The sequence below is a fragment of the Puma concolor genome, chromosome B2, assembly GCF_028749965.1.
Source record: "Puma concolor isolate L17-30 chromosome B2, mPumCon1.1.hap2, whole genome shotgun sequence".
Lineage (NCBI taxonomy): Eukaryota > Metazoa > Chordata > Mammalia > Carnivora > Felidae > Puma > Puma concolor.
The window spans coordinates 108,936,469-108,956,333 of NC_141671.1; the positions used below are offsets into that span (position 1 = coordinate 108,936,469).

Below are 19,865 nucleotides of genomic sequence, written 5' to 3' on the forward strand. Positions count from 1 at the left end.
GATGAGTGAAATTTAGTCTATGTCTCTACTTCCTTAGGTCTTCTTTAATTTCCTTCACCAATGTCTGCAATTTTCACTGTAAAAATATGGAATATATTTTGCTAGATTTATCCTTAAACATTTCATATTTGTGGATACTATTATAAGTAGTATGTTTTATTCTAGTTTTTAATTGCTCATTGGTAGCATACAGAAATACAATTAGTTTTTATACACCAACCTTGCATCCTATAACCTTTTATTTTTTTTTTTTTAAATTTTTTTTTTTCAACATTTATTTATTTTTGGGACAGAGAGAGACAGAGCATGAATGGGGGAGGAGCAGAGAGAGAGGGAGACACAGAATCGGAAACAGGCTCCAGGCTCTGAGCCATCAGCCCAGAGCCTGACGCGGGGCTCGAACTCACAGACCGCGAGATCGTGACCTGGCTGAAGTCGGACGCTTAACCGACTGCGCCACCCAGGCGCCCCTCCTATAACCTTTTAAAACTTATTAGTTCTAACACCATTTTCATTGATTTTTTTTTTAATTTTTTTTTCAACGTTTATTTATTTTTGGGATAGAGAGAGACAGAGCATGAACGGGGGAGGGGCAGAGAGAGAGGGAGACACAGAATGGGAAACAGGCTCCAGGCTCTGAGCCATCAGCCCAGAGCCTGACGCGGGGCTCGAACTCACGGACCGCGAGATCGTGACCTGGCTGAAGTCGGACGCTTAACCGACTGCGCCACCCAGGCGCCCCTTCATTGATTCTTTAAGATCCTCTATGTAAACACACATTTATACAGAGAGACAGTTTTAACTTCTTCCTTTCTAAACTGAATGTCTTTCATTTCTTTTTCTTGTATTACTAAATTGACTAAGACTTCCACTACAATACTGATTAGAAGTAGACTGGACATCCTTGACTTGCTCCCATGCTTAAATGGAAGACATTCAGTCTTTCATCATTAAGCATGAAATGTTTCTTGTAGGTTTTTCATAGATAACATATAAATAGGTAGATGGACTTCTCTTCCTGTTTGCTGACAATTTTTATCATTATTTTGTCCAATATGTTTTCTGCATCTATTGAGATGTTTTCTCATTTATTCCTTAATACTGTGAATTACATTAATTGATTTTCAAATGTTATAATAACTTTGCACTCCTGGATGATCTCCAATTGGTTATAATGTATAATCTTTTTAATATACTGCTGGATTTAATTTACTAAAGTATTGCTAAGAATTTTCATGTCTGGCTGGCTCAGTTGGTAGAACATGCGACTGTTGGTCTTAGGGTTATGAGTTCAAGTCCTACGTTGGGCACAGAGCCTACTTAAAAAAAAAAAAAAGAATTTTCATGTCTTATGTTCGTGGGGGATATCATTCTGTAATTTTATTTTCCTATAACGTCTTGGTCAAGGTTTGGTGTTTCCATGGAATATTTTGTTCCTATCCTTTTCACTTACTTATATGTTTGAATTTAAAGTCAGTTTCTGGAGTTAAGATGGCAGACATGCAGGGGGACCAGGATTTCCCTCAAACACAGTTGTATTGAGGTCAGAACACTTGGAACACCTAAGAAATCTATCTGCAGAATGACAGAAAAATCTCCATAGGTGGAGAGAGACAGCCTGGCGGGACAGAGGTGTGTGTATGCAAATTGGGGGAGATAAAACAGCATATCAGAAGCACACTGGAAGAGAACAGTCCCCTCCATTGAGTACTGTGGAAAGAGAGTATACTGCACCCCCCCACCCCGCCCTGCAAGGACAAAAGACCCTGCAGGCACCAGCCATATTGACAGGGCAGAGTGGCACCATCCCAGAACTTGGTCCCCACGGTGTGGGATCCTTTAAGACATCGGGTCTTGAATCCCAGCCAAGTGCCTAGGAGGCACAGGAAACTGGAGCAAGGCAAACTGACTGCCCACGCCACTCTGTGAGGAACAGTGTGGTTTGAGACACCTAGTCTAGGGAGGGAGACTGCGGTGTCACCATTTTTCTCCCCATCACCAACACTGTGGGGCTTTAGGGAACAGCACAGTGGCCCCCAGTGGGGACAGTACCAGCCTACCCCAAACCCCACCCCTCTGTGCCTGGCACTTGCTTATCTACTGGAGCGGGACTGACACTGAGGGAACAGACAGCCTCTCCTCCCAACCAGCACAGACACCAGTCCCAGGCACCAACAGACAACTGTCCTGTGGTTTTGTATGTTAGTCTGTTCTCTCTCTCTCTCTCTCTCTCTCTTGCCTCTTTTCTTTCCTTCTCTTCTCTTTTCTCTTTTTCTTTCTACCCTCTTCTTTTTTTCCCTTTGGGATCAGGCCCATAGTTTCTGATTTGATTTTTAGTCAATTCTTATTAAATACATAAATATTTTTTTCTTTCTTTCTCTGCTTTGTCTGTTTAATTGGGCATTTTTACTTTATTCTTTTACCCCTTTTCTATATTTCCTTCTTCTTATTTTCCATTCCCTCTCTCTCTGGATTAAGCCTTATAGTTTCTTTGATTCTCTGCTTGGTCTTTTTTGTTGCCCCTTTCATTCTTCTCTTTGTGTAGGATCATGTCCCCTGCCCTTTCCTTTCTTCCAGGGTTACTTCAATTAACAAATCAAAGCACACCTGGTGGCAGGTCTAAACAATCCACCACTACAAGTAAGGAGAAGCTTTGTAGAAGACTGACCAGTGGGATAAAGCAGTAAAATACGCAACAAAAGAGTGCAAGAAACACACTCTAAAAACACTTGCTGGGGGCGCCTGGGTGGCTCAGTCGGTTGAGCCTCTGACTTCAGCTCAGGTCACGATCTCGCGATCTCGCGGTCCGTGAGTTTAAGCCCCGCGTTGGGCTCTGGGCTGATGGCTCAGAGCCTGGAGCCTGCTTCCGATTCTGTGTCTCCCTCTCTCTCTGCTCCTCCCCATTCATGCTCTGTCTCTCTCTCTCTGTCTCAAAAATAAATAAACGTTAAAAAAAAATTTTTTTTAAAAACACTTGCTGAAGTGCCAAGCCCTGGAGAGTCTATGACCCCTTTTTAATATAGTAGTTCTCACATGTGCAGGACACACAACAAGCTATTAAAACAAGACAGAAACCTAGCCAAAATGACAAAACGGTAGAATTCTCCTCAAAATAAATTCCAAGAAGAAATGTTAACAAATTGCTCAAAACAGATATAAACAATATATCTGAATAAGAATTTAGAATAACAGTCATAAGACTAATAGCCAGGCTTGAAAAAAGCACAAAAGACAGCAGAGAATCTACTGCTGCAGAGATCAAAGACTTAAAAAATAGTCACAATGAATTAAGAAATGCTATAAAAGAGATGCAAAATAAACCAGAGGCACTGACAAGGAGGATGGGAGAAGCAGTGGAGAGAACAGGTGAAACAGAAGATAAACTTATGGAAAAAGATAAACTTCCTTTTCCTTCCTGAAAAAGGAAGAGAAAGGAAATGACTAGACCATGAGGGGAGAATTAGAGACCTAAGTGATTCAATGAAATGAAATAATATTCGTATCATAGGAATTCCAGAAGAAGAAGAAGAGAGAGAAAGGGGGAGAAGGTTTATTTGAACAAATTATAGCTGAGAACTTCCCTAATCTGGGGAAAGAAACAGGCATCCAAGTCCAAGAGGCACAGAGAACTCCCTTCCAAATCCACAAAAGCAGGTCAACACCATGACATATCATAGTGAAACTGGCAAGTTACAAAAAGAAAGAGAGAATTCTGAAAGCAGCAAGGGACAAACGGGCCTTAACCTACAAGGGTAGACACATAAGGGTAGTAGCAGACCTGTCCACTAAAACTTGGCAGGCCAGAAGGGAGTGGCAGAAAATAGTCAATATGCTGAATAGGAAAAATATGCAGCCAAGCATCCTTTATCCAGCAAGGTTGTCATTCAGAATAGGAGAGATAAAGGCTTCTCAGACAAATAAAAACTGAAGGAGTTCACGACCACTAAACCAGCCCGCAGGAGATCCTAAGGGGGAATCTGGGAGTGGAATGCTGCTAAGACTACAAAGGGCCAGAGACATCACCACAAGCACAAAACCTACAGATAACACAATGACACTAAATCCATGTCTTTCAATAGTCACTCTGAATGAAAATGGACTAAATGCCCCAATCAAAAGACATAGGGTATCGGAATGGATTAAAAAAAAAGAAGATCCATCTCTATGCTGCCTACAAGAGACTAATTTTAGACCTGAGGACACCTGTAGATTGAAAGTGAGTGAACAGAGAACCATCTATCATGCTACTGGATGGCAAAAGAAAGCTGGAGTAGCCATACGTATATCAGACAAACTTGATTTTAAAACAAAGACTGTTAACAGGAAATAAAAAAGGGCATTATATTATAATTAAAGGGTTTATCCATCAAGAAGAGCTAACAATTGTAAATGTTTATGCCCCCAATGTGGAAGAAGCCAAATATATAAATCAATTAATCACAAACATAAATAAATGTATAGATAACAATACTGTGATTGCAGGTGACTTTAATACTCCACTTAGAGCAATGGACAGATAATCTAGGCAGAAAATCAATAAGGAAACAACGGCTCTGAATGACACATTGGACCAGATGGACTTAACAGATATATTCAGAACTTTTCATCCAAAAGCAGCAGAATACACATTCTTCTCGAGTACAAATGGAACATTCTCCAAAATAGATTACATACTGGGTCACAAAACAGCCCTCAACAAATATAAAAGGATTGAGATCATACCATACATATTTTCAGATCACAACGCTATGAAACTTGAAATCAACCACAAGAAAAATTTGGAAAGCCCCCAAATTCATGGAAGTTAAAGAACATCCTACTAAAGAATGAATGGGTCAACCATGAAATTAAAGAAGAAATTAAAAAATATATGGAAGCAAATGAAAATGAAAACACAACAGTCCAAACCCTTTAGGATGCAGCAAAGGTGGTCCTAAGAGGAAAATACGTTGCAATTCAGGGCTATCTCAAGAAGCAAGAAAGGTCCCAAATACATAACCTAACCTCACACCTAAAGAAACTAGAAAGGCAGCAGCAAAGAAAGCCCAAAGCCAGCAGAAGAAGAGAAATAATAAAGATTTGAACAGAAATAAACAATGTAGAATCCAAAAAACAAACAAACAAACAAACAAAAAAACAAACCCAAAACAAAACAAACAGTAGAGCACATCAATGAATCTAAGAGCTGGTTTTCTGCAAGAATAAACAAAATTGATAAACCACTAGCCAGACTTCTAAAAAAGAAAAGAGAAAGGACCCAAATAAATATAATCATGAATAAAAGAGATCACAACCAACACTAGAGAAATACAATTATCAGAGAATACTATGAAAAATTATATGCCAACAAACTGCACAATCTGGAAGAAATGGACAAATTCCTGACTCTCACACACTACCAACACTCAAGAAAACTTGAACATACCCATAACCAGAAAAGAAATTGAATCAGTTATCAAAAATATGCCAACAAATAAGAGTCCTGGGCCAGATGGCTTCCCAGGGACTTTCTACCAGACATTTAAAGCAGAGTTAATACCTATTCTTCTCAAGCTGTTCCAAAAAATAAAAATGGAAGAAAAGCTTCCAGACTCATTCTATGAAGCCAGCATTACCTTGATTTCCAAACCAGAAAAAGACCCCACACTAAAAAGGAGAATTATAGGCCAATAGCCCTGATGAACATGGATGCAAAAATTATCAACAAGATACTAGCAAATCAAATCCAACAGTATATTAAAAGAATTATTCACCAAGATCAAGTGGGATTCATTCTTGGGCTACAGGGCTGGTTCAATGTTTATAAATCAATAAACGTGACACATCACATTAGTAGAAGAAAGAATACGAACCATACGATCCTGTCAATAGATGCAGAAAAAGCAGTTGACAAAACATAGCATCCTTTCTTAATAAAAACCCTCAAGAAAGTTGGGATAGAAGGAACATATCTTGATGTCATAAATGCCATATATGAAAGGCCCAGAGCTAACATCATCCTCAATGGGGAAAACCAAGAGCTTTCCCCCTGAGATCAGGAACATGACAGGGATGTCTACTCTCACCACTGTTGTTTAACATAGTGTTGGAAGTCCTAGCATCAGCAATCAGACAACAAAATGCAATAAGAGGCATTCCAAACAGGCAGGGAAGTCAAATTTTCACTCTTCGCAGGTGACATGATACTCTACACGGGAACCCTGAAAGACTCCACCAAAAAGCTGCTAGAGCTGATACATGAATTCAGCAAAGTCACAGGATATGAAATCAATGTACAGAAACTGGCTGCATTTCTATACACCAATAATGAAGCAACAAAAGAGGTATCATGGAATCAATCCCATTTACAATTACACCAAGAACCATAAAATACCTAGGAATAAATCTAACCAAAGAGGTAAAAGATCTATATGCTGAAAACTATGAAAGTTTATGAAAGAAACTGAAGAAGACACAAAGAAATGGAAAAACATTCCATGCGCATGGATTGGAAGAACAAATATTGTTAAAATGTTGGTACTGCCCAAAGCAATCTATGCATTCAATACAATCTCATTCAAAATAGCACTAGCATTCTTCACAGAGCTAGAGCAAACAATCGTAAAACTTGTATGGAACCACAAAAGGCCCCAAATAGCCAAAGTAATGTCGAAAAAGAAAACCAAAGCTGGAGGCATCACAGTCCTTGGCTTTATAAAGCTGTAATCAACAAGACTGTATGGTACTGGCACAAAAAAGGACACACAGACCAATGGAACAGAACACAGAACCGAGAAATGGACCCACAAATATATGGCCAAATAATCTTAGACAAAGTAGGAAAGAATATCCATGGAAAAAAGACAGCACTGGGTGTTGTATTAGTAATGAATCACAGGAATCTACTCCTGAAGCCAAGACTATACTGTATGTTAGCTAACCTGACAATATAAATCAATCAATCAATCAGTCAGTCAGTCAGTTTCTTGAAGAGAGCATTTAGTTGAGTCTTATTTTTCTTTTTTTTTTTTAAATATTTTTTTCAACGTTTATTTATTTTTGGGACAGAGAGAGACAGAGCATGAACGGGGGAGGGGCAGAGAGAGAGGGAGACACAGAATCAGAAACAAGCTCCAGGATCTGAGCCATCAGCCCAGAGCCTGATGCGGGGCTCGAACTCACGGACCGTGAGATCGTGACCTGGCTGAAGTCGGATGCTTAACCGACTGCGCCACCCAGGCGCCCCGAGTCTTACTTTTCTATCAAATCTGACAATCACTGCCTTTTAATTGTTTACATAGCTATTAATATAATTATTGATATGGTTGAATTTGGATCTACCATCTTGCTAACTGCATTCTGTTTGTCCCATCTACTATTCTGTTTCCTTTTTCTTCTCTTCCTGCCTCCTTTTGTATTATTTCTTATAGTTCCATTTTATCTCTACACCTGGTTTAGTAGTTATGCACTCTTTTATTTTCTAGTGGCTGTTCTAGAGTTTACATCTTTAACTTATTACAGTCTGCCTTCAAATAATATTATACCATTTCATGTGTAGAGATGGCCTTCAGTGTCTGTAAGGCCATGACAGTTGATCTGGGTAGTGGCCTTGTTGTTATCTTTACCTTTAATGCACCAGAGATTTCAAATTTGGTCACTGTTGAGTCGCCACAATTTTGTGCATCTAGATGGGGGTTGCAGTGCAATGCTGGAAGATCATTCTCAGTGTTTTTACTCTACCTTCAGCTTTCAGCAGTCACTGCACACCCACACCACAGGGGGTGTCTCTTTCCATACTCCTGCACCTTCCCCAGTGGCAGACTGCTAGTTACCAGGTGTTAGGCTTATTTGGGAGCCAGATTGGTTCTTGGGTCTCCTGGTCTGAAGCAGGGTTTGTGAACCCGCTTTTTGGTGGGATGGGCTGGAAAGCTGTAAGCCTCTCTGTCCCTCCAGCCTGGTGGCAGCAGAACCCTGCCATGTATCTGTGGTGGTCCTTGGGCAGGAGGAATTGTTCTGTCCCATTTCCCAAGGAAATGGATGCTTTGCCTTGGTTCAGGATCCTGGACCTGATGAGTGTTTCCTGTCCTTCCATCAGGAGAAAAAGGCTTTTGCTTCTACCCTTTCCCCAGAAGCAGCACCATTTTGCCTGGCTCCTGTGGGAGGGAAGGTGCTCTAACCTCCTCCTGAAGTACAGTGTTTTTTTGTTTTGTTTTGTTTTGATCTGTTTTCCTGCTCTATCCCTCCCCTAAGAGGCCCTGGGTTGGAGACTTGTGGAGAAGGGCTTGCAGGAGAGAACTCCCTTTGTGTTTGGATGTGAGTTATTCTACGCTGACATGCTACCTCATGCTTGGAGACCAAGGAATTTTAAAAACTTTAGTCATTTTTCCTTATTTGCTTCTATGGCAGCCACCTCTTCCTCTCACGCTCTGTCAAAAGTGAACATCATCTCTCCTCAGATGGGCCTGTCACACTTTAGAATTAATTCCCTTGATTTCCTTGTAAATTCAGCTCTCTGATATGTTCAAGGAAAGTTATCATTTTTGTGGGCTATCTGGATTTTTCTTGTTAGGATGGGAGTGACATGCTCTTATACCTTTCCACACTCTGGAAGGGGAAGAAGAACTTAGGCTTATGTTCTGTATGTCTTTACTTTATTTCATTTTTTAAGATAATTTTTATAGGGGCACCTGGGTGGCTCAGTCGGTTGAGCATCTGACTTCAGCTCAGGTTATGATCTCATGGTTGGTGAGTTTGAGCCCCACGTTGGGCTCTGTGATGACAGCTCAGAGCCTGGAGCCTGTTCCGGATTCTGTGTCTCCCTCTCTCTGCCCCTCCCCCACTCACACTCTGTCTCTCAAAAATGAATAAACATTAAAAAAATTTTTTTAAGTTATTGTATTTTATAAAAATATTGCTTTGTGGGACACCCAGGTGGCTCAGTCAGTTAAGATTCTGACTCTTGGTTTCAGCTCAGGTCATGATCTCGTGGTTTGTGAGTTCAAGCTCTGCACTGACAGCTCAGAGACTGCTTGGGATTCTCTCTCTCTGTCTGCCCCTTCCCTGCTCATGCACATGTGTGCGCTCTTTCTCTGACTCTCAATAAACTTTACAAAAGTATTGCTTTGTGATGAATTGAAAAAGACAAAACTGGTTCCTCATCACAGTGTAAAAAGCCCTGTTTCAGTGCATAAAGTATAGTAATGACAAGATCGTCCAACCTATGGTTGCCATAACTGAACTGTTTAGCTATAGAACATTTCTTTTGGAACTTCTGACACATTTATGGATAGCAAAAAGATTCATACTAATTCACATCTAGCAGAGAGTAAGGTACTAGGAGTGATTAAGCAAATATTTTCACTTTAAAAAGTTTATTCTGTAGCCTATCATATAGCACTGCTAATCTTCTCCCTTTCTAAAACTAGATTCAAAGCATTTGTTCAAATTTTCCCTGATGTAAGGGTAAATTTTTAAGGAATACTTCAAAATGTCCCAGATTTTCTCTGGAAAAGGCATATCAAAATAAACTACAAATCCTGCCAACCAGCAAAGGTGCTAACTAAATGGAGACATAATGAGAAGAGAAAGTAGCCTTGAAGATATTTAGGAAACTATATCTCTAATTTCCCACTGATAAAGAGTTTAGAAGCAATAATTATTTTAAGTATGATCTCATATCACTTTTATTATGAACTTATCACTTTCGTGCTCTTTTGTTTATCTTCCCCAACAAAATAGCAAACACCTGAAGAATAGTGCTGTATTCATCTTTGTACTTCTCAGTGTCTAGTTCAGTGCCTGGCACATAGCAGGCTCTTAATGAATATATACAGAGTGAATGTACATCAAGTGAAATGAATAGATCTGGTAATGGTTCCACCTAGCTTTTTCTTGTGTCTTTTTCCTATGGGCTATATCCTCTCATCTCCTCCCTTTCTTTTTTTTTTGCAAGTGCATAAAATTAGATCTCAGAGAATCTATACACACCAGCATCTGTCTTTATACCCACTGCTGTTTGAAGACTCTGCTGGCAGTCCTATCTGCCTGATCAGCTGGCCTCACATCTATAATAGTAGCATTAGGGCTGAGATAGTTCTAGCTCTGTCCTTTTTTGGATGACCCAGCAGCCTACTTGGTGGTCAGCCTTTGTAGCCAGAGAAGTTTCTCATAATCACCTCAGGGCCTGAATGAATGGATTTCTATCTGACCTGCCTACTTTTCCTCCTCAGTGGTCATATGCCACCAGTGACTCACATACCTCAACCCCTAAACCTTTTGGAGTCACAAACAGGCACATCATTTTATGTTAATATATTTTATTATTCAGTTTTCCACATGCTGTGATCACCTTCTATTAGGACAGATAAGGAGAATGCCATTGAAAGGAGAAATTATGCTATTTTTCTTTTTGAATTCTTTTAAATTTCCTAACATAGTAATATGCCCACAGTAGATACACATTATTGAATACGCATATACTTTAGTTTTTCATTTCTTTGTCCCAAAACCTCATTTTTACTTCCTCATACACTTCCAGGGGGATGCTAATGTGTGTCTTGATGAATGTTAACTGATAATACCTGATAAGACCAAACATACCTTGTAGTTCAATAAGGTTCATATTTTTTCATAATCACATATTAACTAATGTCATTATTCCTATAGATTTTAAAGAAAAGAAACTCTTACCCAGCCTTAGCAACACTTATGGTTTGTTGCTCCATTGCCTCATGGATACTGGTTCTATCATGCTCTTTGAGACTGTTAAACTCATCGATACAGCAAAGGCCCGCATCTGCAAGTACTAATGCTCCAGCCTCCAAATTCCATTCTCCTGAGTCTTTCACAGCAGTTACCGTCAGACCTAAGGAAACAAGCAAGCTATGTCAGCTTTTATTTTCAAAAGCATATCTTATATCTCTGAGGGCGAAGTACCTATATTTTAAAGGGAAGGGCATAGAGTCAACACTTTTATTTCTATTCTGTATAGAATGGATGGCATCAGACAGAGAGCTGGTAGTTCCCAAGGGGAGGCAGGTGGGAGGATGGGCAAAGCAAATGAAGGGAATTAAGAAGTGTGAAATTATTTGTAAGTCACAGCATGTAAAGTACAGCATAAGGAATATAGTCAATAATAGTGTGATAACTTTGTATGGTGACAGATGATAACTAGACTTATGGTGAACATTTCATGATGTATATAAATGTCAAATCACTATGTTGTACATTTGAGACAAATACAATATGGTATGTCAAGTTTACTTCAATTTAAAAAAATGGATGGCATCAGGACAACTATTTCAGATATCCAGACACTGGAAGGCCTCAGAAGATCCTATGTTCTGAAAATGTAAGATGTGTTATTAAATATTTTGTAGCAACCAGAAGTCCCCAAATTTTCTGTCTCTCCTTGGTGGGTACCCTCACTGAGTGATCTAAACTTTTAGAAGGAGCAAACAGAGCTCTGGAGACCTTATGACATCTTATCACAAGATGTTCTGTATTATATGCTGTTTACAGAGAGGGGTCCAAAGACAGAAAACAGTAGATACTACGGTCCAATGATAAAAATGAAGAGTTTGCTCCCAGTCACGGTGTGAAGGTGAAGACTCCGTTATATATCTTCTCTGGTTTTGATTTATCCTTTATACCAGTCAGTAAAGCACAGTGGCCAAAACAAAGGCTTTGTAGTACACCAACCTGGATCTGAATCCTGGATCCATCATTCTGGCTGTCATACTATGGGCAAGTTTCCTAAGATGTCCAAGCTTCTGTTTATTTATTTATAAAAGGGAGTAACAATGGAATGTATCTTATGGAGTCTTAGATATTCAAATAGAATATAATAAAGCTCTTTAAAAGGTATAGGACACATAACGAGTATTTATAACAACTACTGTTGACAAAAATCAGTAAGCCTCTGGATAGAATGACCACGAAATAAAAAGAGGAGGGACAAGTTACAAATATCAGGAATGATAGGGGGAGATTACTATAAACCCTACAGACACTGAACTGATAATAAGGAAATACAATGAACAACTCTATACCCTAGGTTTGATGCCTTAGATGAAATGGTCAAATTCTTTGAAATACATAAACTGCCAAAGTTTACCTAAAAAGGAACAGATAGCTTGCATACCCCTATATCTATTTTAAAATTGACCATTTAGATCAAAATCTTGCAACACAAAAATCTATAGACTGAGATGACCTCATGGTGAATTCTACCAAACATTTATGAAAGAGCTAATACAAATTCTACACAAAATTTTAAAAATACAGAAAAACAAGGAACACTTCCCAACTCATTTACTGCAATCAGCATTATCAAGATACCAAAACTAAAGACATATTAAAAGAAAACTACAGACCAGTATCTCTCACATAGATGCAAAAATCTTCCAACAATAGAAGCAAATCAAACAATACATAAAATAATGATAGATTATAACCAAGTAAGGTTCATCTTGGGAATGCAAGGCTAATTTTTTAATGAAAATTAACCAATATAATTTACCATATAAATAAATGGAACAAAAAGCAAATGACCACTTCACTACATACAGAAAAAAACACTTGATAAAATTCAACAACTATTTATGATAAAAAAAAAAACTCTCAGAAAAGTAGGAATAGAGAGAACTTCTTCAGTCTTATTTACAAAAATTATACAACTAACATATTTAACAATAAAAGACTGAATGTTTACTCCCACCCTCACCCTCATCCCCCAAATTAGAACAAGGCAAGGAGATCTGTTCTCATCACTCGTATTCAAAATCATCATGGGGTTCTAGCCGATAAAATAAAGGAAAAGAAGTCAAAACCATCAGAACAAAAAGGAAAAAATAAAATTATTTACATTTCAGACAATATAATTATGTTTAAAATTCCCAATACTTCACCAAAAAATCTACTAAAACTAATAAGTGAGGGTAGCAAGGTTGCAGAATACAAGTCAATATACAAATATCGGTCATATTTCTATATATATTAGAAAACATTTAAAGTTGAAATTAAAAAATAATACAATTTATAATAGTACCAGAGAATATGAAATACCTGGGTATAAACCTTCAAAAATGTACAAGTTCAAGCCCCACTTTGGGTGTAGAGATTACTAAAAATAAATAAAAAAAACATAAAAAAAATGTGCAAGATCTGTAAGCAGAAACTACAAAACATTGATAAAGGAAGTCAAATACAACCTAATCAAACAAAGAGATATTCCATGTTCATGAAATGAAAAACTCAGTATTTTATTTTTTTCCAGTGGCCTGTGTTTTGTTTTGTTTTAATTTACATCCTAGTTAGCATATAGTGCTATAATGATTTTAGGAGTAGATTCCAGTGATACATCACCTATGTATAATACCCAGTGCTCATCCCAACAAGTGTCCTCCCTAAAGCCCCTTACCCATTTAGCCCATCTACCCCACCCACAATCACTCCAGGAACCCTCAGTTTGTTCTCTGTATTTAAGAGTCTCTTATGTTTTGCCCCTTTACTGTTTTTATATTATTTTTGCTTCCCTTCCCTTATGTTCATCTGTTTTGTATCTTAAATTTCACATGAGTAAAGTCATGTGATATTTGTCTTTCTCTGCCCAATTTCACTTAGCATAATACCTTCTAGTTCCATCCACATAGTTGCAAATGGCAAGATTTCATTCTTTTTGATTGCCAATACTCCATTGTGTATATATACACATACACACACACACATACATACATACATACACACATATATATATATGTATATATATATATATATATGTATATATATATATATATACATATATACACCCCACATCTTCTTTATCCATTCATCTGCCGATGGACATTTGGGCTCTTTCCATACTTTGGCTATTGTCAATAGTGCCACTATAAACATTGGGGTGCATGTGCCCCTTTGAAACAGTACACGTGTATCCCTTGGATAAATACCTAGTAGTGCAATTTGGGGATCGTAGGGTAGTTCTATTTTTAATTTTTTGAGGAACCTCCATACTGTTTTTCAGAATGGCTACACCAGTTTGCATTCCACCAGCAATGCAAAAGAGATCCTTTTTCTCTGCATCCTTGCCAACATCTGTTGTTGCCTGAGTTGTTTACTTTAGCCATTCTGACTGGTGTGAAATGGTATCTCATTGTGGTTTTAATTTGTATTTCCTTGATGATGAGTGATGGTGAGCATTTTTTCATGTGTCAGTCAGCCATCTGGATGTCTTTGGAGAAGTGTCTATTCATGTCTTTTGCCCATTTCTTCACTGGATTATTTGTATTTTGAGTGTGTTGAGTTTGATCAGTTCTTTATAGATTTTGAATATTAACCTTTTATCTGATATGTCATTTGCAAATATCTTCTCCCATTCTGTCGGTTGCCTTTTTAGTTTTGCTGATTGTTTCCTTCTCTGTGCAGAAGCTTTTTATTTTGATGAGGTGCCAGTAGTTCATTTTTGCTTTTGTTTCCCTTGCTTCCGGAGACGTGTTGAGTAAGAAGTTGCTGCAGCCAAGGTCAAAGAGGTTTTGCCTGCTTTCTCCTCTAGGATTTTGATGGCTTCCTGTCTTATGTTTAGGTCTTTCATCCATTTTGAGTTTATTTTTGTGTATGGTGTAAGAAACTGGTCCAGGTTCATTTTTCTGCATGTTGCTGTCCAGTTTTCCCAGCACCATTTGCTGAAGACATGTCTTTATTCCATTGGATATTCTTTCCTGCTTTGTCAAAGATTAATTGGCCATACATTTGTTGGTTCATTTCTGGGTTCTCTATTCTGTTCCATTGCTCTGAGGGTCTGTTTTTGTGCCAGTACCATGTTGTCTTCATTACAGCTTAGTAATACATCTTGAAGTCCAGGATTATGATGCCTCCAGCTTTGGTATTCTTTTTTGGGACTGCTTTGGCTATTTGGGGTCTTTTCTGGTTCCATACAACTTTCAGGATTGTTTGTTCTAGCTCTGTGAAGAATGAGGTGTTATTTTGATAGGGATTGCATTGAATATGTAGATTGCTTTGGGTAATATTGACATTTTAACAATATTTGTTCTTCCAATCCATGGGCATGGAATATTTTTCCTTTTTTGTGTGTATGTTTTCAATTTCTTTCATAAGCTTTCTACAGTTTTCACTGTATAGATTTTTCACCTCTTTGGTTAGGTTTATTCCTAGGTATTTTATGTTTTTTTGGTGCAATTGTAAATGGGATCAATTCCTTGATTTCTCTTTCTGTTGCTTCATTATTGGTGTATAGGAATGCAGTCGGTTTCTGTGCATTGATTTTATATCCTGAGACTGCTGAATTCATGGATCAGTTCTAGCAGTTTTTTGGTGGAATCTTTTGGATCTTCTACATGGAGTATCATGTTGTCTGCAAAGAGTGAAAGTTTACTTCCTCCTTGCCAATATGGATGCCTTTTATTTCTTCGTGTTGTCTGATTGCTGAGGCTAGGGCTTCTAATACTATGCTGAGTAACAGTGGTGAGAGTGGACATCCCTGTCATGTTCCTGACCTTCAGGGGAAAACTGTTTTTCCCCATTGAGGATGATATTAGCAATGGCTCCTTTGTATATGCCTTTTATGATCTTGAGGTATGATCCTTCTATTCCTACATTCTTGAGAGCTTTTATCAAGAAAGGATGTTGTATTTTGTCAAGTGCTTTTTCTGCATCTATTGAGAGGATCATATAGTTCTGGTCCTTTCTTTTATTAATGTGATGTATCACGTTGATTGATTTGTGATAGCTCTGCATCCCAGGCATAAATCCCACTTGGTTGTGGTGAATAATTCTTTTAATGTATTGTTGGCTAGTATCTTGTTGAGGATTTTTGCATCCATGTTCATCAGAAAAACTGGTATGTAGTTCTCCTTTTTAGTGGGGTCTTTGCCTGGTTATGGAGTCAAGGTAACACTGGCTTCACAGAATGAGTTTGGAAGCTTTCCTTCCATTTCTATTTTTTGGAACAGCTTCAAAAGAATAGGTCTTAACTCTTCTTTAAATGTTTGGTAGAATTCTGCTGGAAGGCCATCCAGCCCTGGACTCTTTTTGGGGGGGGAGATTTCTGATTACTAATTTGATTTCTTTGCTGGTTATGGGTCTGTTCAAATTTTCTACTTCTTCTTGTTTCAGTTTTGGTAGTTTATATGTGTCTAGGAATTTGTCCCTTTCTTCCAGATTGCCCATTTTATTGGCGTATAAATGCTCATAATATTCTCTTATCATTTGTATTTCTTCTGTATTGGTTGTGATCTCTCCTCTTTCATTCTTGATTTTATTTATTTTGGTCCTTTCCTTTTTCTTTTTGATCAGTCTGGCTAGGGGTTTATCAATTTTGTTAATTCTTTCAAAGAACCAGCTCCTGGTTTCATTTACCTGTTCTATTGTTTTTTGTTATTGTTGTTTTGTTTTTGTTGTTTTGTTTCGACAGCATTGATTTCTGCTTTAATCTTTATTATTTCCCATCTTCTGCTGGTTTTGGGTTTTACTTGTTCTTTTTCCAGTTTTTTAAAGTGTAAGGTTAAGTTGTGTATCTGAGACCTTTCTTCCTTCTTTAGGAAGGCCTGGATTGCTATATACTTCTGTCTTATGACTGCCTTTGCTGTATCCCAGAGATTTTGGGCTGTGTTATCATTTTCATTGGCTTCCATGTACTTTTTAAATTCCTCTTAACTTCTTGGTTAGCCCATTCATTCTTTAGTAGCATGTTCTTTAGTCTCCAAGTATTTGTTATCTTTCCAATTCTTTTCTTGTGTTTGATTTCAAGTTTCATAGCATTGTGGTCTGTAAATATGCATAGTATGATCTCGATCTTTTTGTACTTGTCGAGGGCTGATTTGTGTCTCAGTATGGGATCTATTCTAGAGAATGTTCCATGTGCACTCGAGAGAAATGTGTATTCTGCTGCTTTAGGATGAAACGTTCTGAATATATCTGTTAAGTCCATCTGGTCCAGTGTGTCATTCAAAGCCATTGTTTCCTTGTTGATTTTCTGTTTAGATGATCTGTCCATTGTTGTAAGCGGGGTGTTGAAGCCCACTACTATTATTATCAGTGAGTTTCTTTATGTTTGTAATTAATCGATTTACATATTTGGGTGTTTCCATGTTTGGAACATAAATGTTTACAATTGTTAGATATTCTTGGTGGATAGAACCCTTAATTATGATATAATCCCTTCTTCATCTGTTGTTACAGTCTTTACTTTAAAATCAGATTATCTGATATAAGTATGGCTACTCTGGCATTCTTTTGGCAACCATTAGCATGATAGATGGTTCTCCATCTCCTTACTTTCAATCTGAAGATGACCTTAGGTCTAAAATGGGTCTCTTGTAAGCAGCATATAGATTGATCTTGCTTTCTTATCCATTCTGTTACCCTATGTCTTTGGATTGTTTTGTCCATTGACATTTAGAGTACGAAAAGATATCAATTTATTGCCATTATGTTCCCTGTAGAGTTGGAATTGTGGTGATGTTCTCTGGTCCTTTCTAGTCATTGTTGCTTTTGGTCTTTTTAGGTTTTTGGGTTTTTTTTCATCTTTTCTCCCACCAGAGAGCCCCTGCTTAAAATTTCTTGCAGGGCTGGTTTAGTGATCACGAACTCCTTTAGTTTTTGTTTATCTTGGAAAATTTTTATATCTCCTTCTATTTTGAATGACAGCCTTGCTGGATAAAGAATTCTTGGCTGCTTATTTTTCCAATTCAGCACACTGAATATATCCTGTCACTCCTTTCTGGCCTGCCAAGTTTCTGTGGATATGTCTGCTGTGAACCTAATCTGTCTTCCCTTGTAGATTAGGACTTTTTTTCCCTTGCTGCTTTCATGATCCTTTTCTTGACTGAGTATTTCGTGAATATGACTATGATATGCCTTGGTGATGGCTGGTTTTTGTTGAATCTAGTGGGAGTTCTCTGAGCTTCTTAGATTTTGATGTCTGTGTCTTTCCCCAGGTTAGGAAAGTTTTCCACTATGATTTGCTCACATAAACCTCCTACTCCTTTTTCTCTCTCTTCATCTTCTGGGACCCCTATGATTTGGGTGTTATGAGTCACTGAGTTCTCTAATTCTTATATTGTGTTCTTTTGCCTTAGTTTCTCTCTTTTTTCTGCTTCATTATTCTACATAATTTGTCCTTTATATCGCTGATTTGCTGCTCTGCTCCATTCATTCTTGCTGCCATGGCATCCATTTGAGATTGCAGCTCAATTATAGTATTTTTAATTTCATCCTGACTAGATTTTACTTCTCTTATCTCCACAGAAGGGATTCTGTGCTTTTTTTCAACCCCAGCTAGTATTATTATTGTGACCCTAAATTCTGGTTCAGACATCTTGCTTGTATCTGTGTTAAGTCCCTGGCTGTCATTTCTTACTGTTCTTTCTTTTGAGGTAAATTCCTTTGTTTCATCATTTTGAAGGAAGAAAAAGAGTTAGTAAAGTAAAAAACAAAAAACATTAAAATTAAAAAATTAAAAATAACACAAAAAATGCTAGTTCCCAGGTGTGTCTTGGTCTGGTTGTTGAAAGCAGCTTGATAGAATAGAGAAAAAGGGAAAAGAAAAGGAAAGGAAAGAAAAAAAGGAAAACATTTGAAAATTTTTAAAAATGAATACAATAAAGTAGAATAAAATGAAATGATGAAAGTAAAATTGAATTTGAAAAATTTACAAAAAAGTAAAAGATATAGTAGAAAAATATAACAAAAATTTTATAAAAACAGAAAGTAAAAATAAGTTTATTCTCTTTCTGTATTCAATAAGAAAAAAAAAATTAATAGACAGACCAGCAAACAGAATGATATATGACTGAAATTACATTCAGTTTCCCTTAGAAGTCAAACTATGAAGCACTTTATAGTCCATAAACTAAGCAGGAGGAGAGATTTGTGGTGTTCCACTAGAGTGTGGTGGCCCAGTGTGTGGGACTTGGTGTAGCAGCTCTGTTCTCCACTGGATGGCGCTACTTAGTTCATTGGGGTGGATTGTTGTGGTGGTGTAGGTGTGTATGTGCATGCACGGGAGGGTGAAAATGGCATCACTCAGCTACCTTGCCTCTAGTATCAGAACTCTGTGCTCTCAGTGACTGGCAATCAAGCACCCCTTCTTTGTTTCTGGCTCCTGTCCACTCCCCACTTCTACAAAGTCCATGACCAAGCCATCATCTTGTCAGGAGGTACGTCCCTCCCGAGTTTTATCTCAGATGGGGCTATGTTTCCCAAGCCCTCACTTCTGAGGGCCCTGCAACTTTGACCCACTCAGACCCTCTAGGGGAGGGTCTCGCTGAGAAATGGCTGGGTGCTGGCCCACCCCCTGGAACATTCTTGGGACCATGCTACTGCAGATGTCCAGGGACTGTGGCCAGGTGCCAGTCCGCCCCAGAAAAAATTCACATGATCATGTAGCAGCAGCAGCATTTCAGGGATTATGGTAAATCACAACACCCATCTGGGCTCCAGGCTTCAGTGAACCCTTAACATCCTTGTTCCAACACCAGTGAATGTGGCTGTTCTCCGGGGTCCACTGGAACCTTTGCCTGTGGGGAGGCCGCACAGCCTCTACCAAATGTCCTCCCAGCAGGGAAACTGCCTCTCTCCGTGTGGCCTGAGGACCCCTTGGACCTTGCTGTCTGCTCTTGGGGATTCACCTTTCCCACCAGAGCACCGCCAGGTATCGAGCTGTGGAGTTTCAGACTCTGTACTCTCGCTGTTTATAGAGTCTTAATGGAATTTAAACCCCCTCCTTTCTCCCTTTTTTTGTTCAGTCCCTTGCAGTCCCTTTTTCCTTTCTCCATTTTTTGTTTAGTCCACTCTTTCTTTCTTTCCAGCTGCTCTCGGGGGCAGGGGGGGTGCTTTTCCTGTACTCTCCCCTGTCTCTGTCCTCTCTC

At 38.4% G+C, this 19,865-nt stretch overlaps 1 protein-coding gene across 3 annotated transcripts in view; it reads right to left on the minus strand.

Moving 5' to 3' along the window:
• Positions 1-19,865, minus strand: part of MCM9 (minichromosome maintenance 9 homologous recombination repair factor) — a 113,054-nt gene that overhangs the window by 35,108 nt on the left and 58,081 nt on the right. For all 3 annotated transcript variants that reach the window (XM_025925403.2, XM_086707684.1, XM_086707685.1), the window contains one exon: positions 10,669-10,843. In XM_025925403.2, coding sequence (XP_025781188.2) covers positions 10,669-10,843 — 175 coding nt within the window. The remainder of the gene's footprint in view (positions 1-10,668; positions 10,844-19,865) is intronic.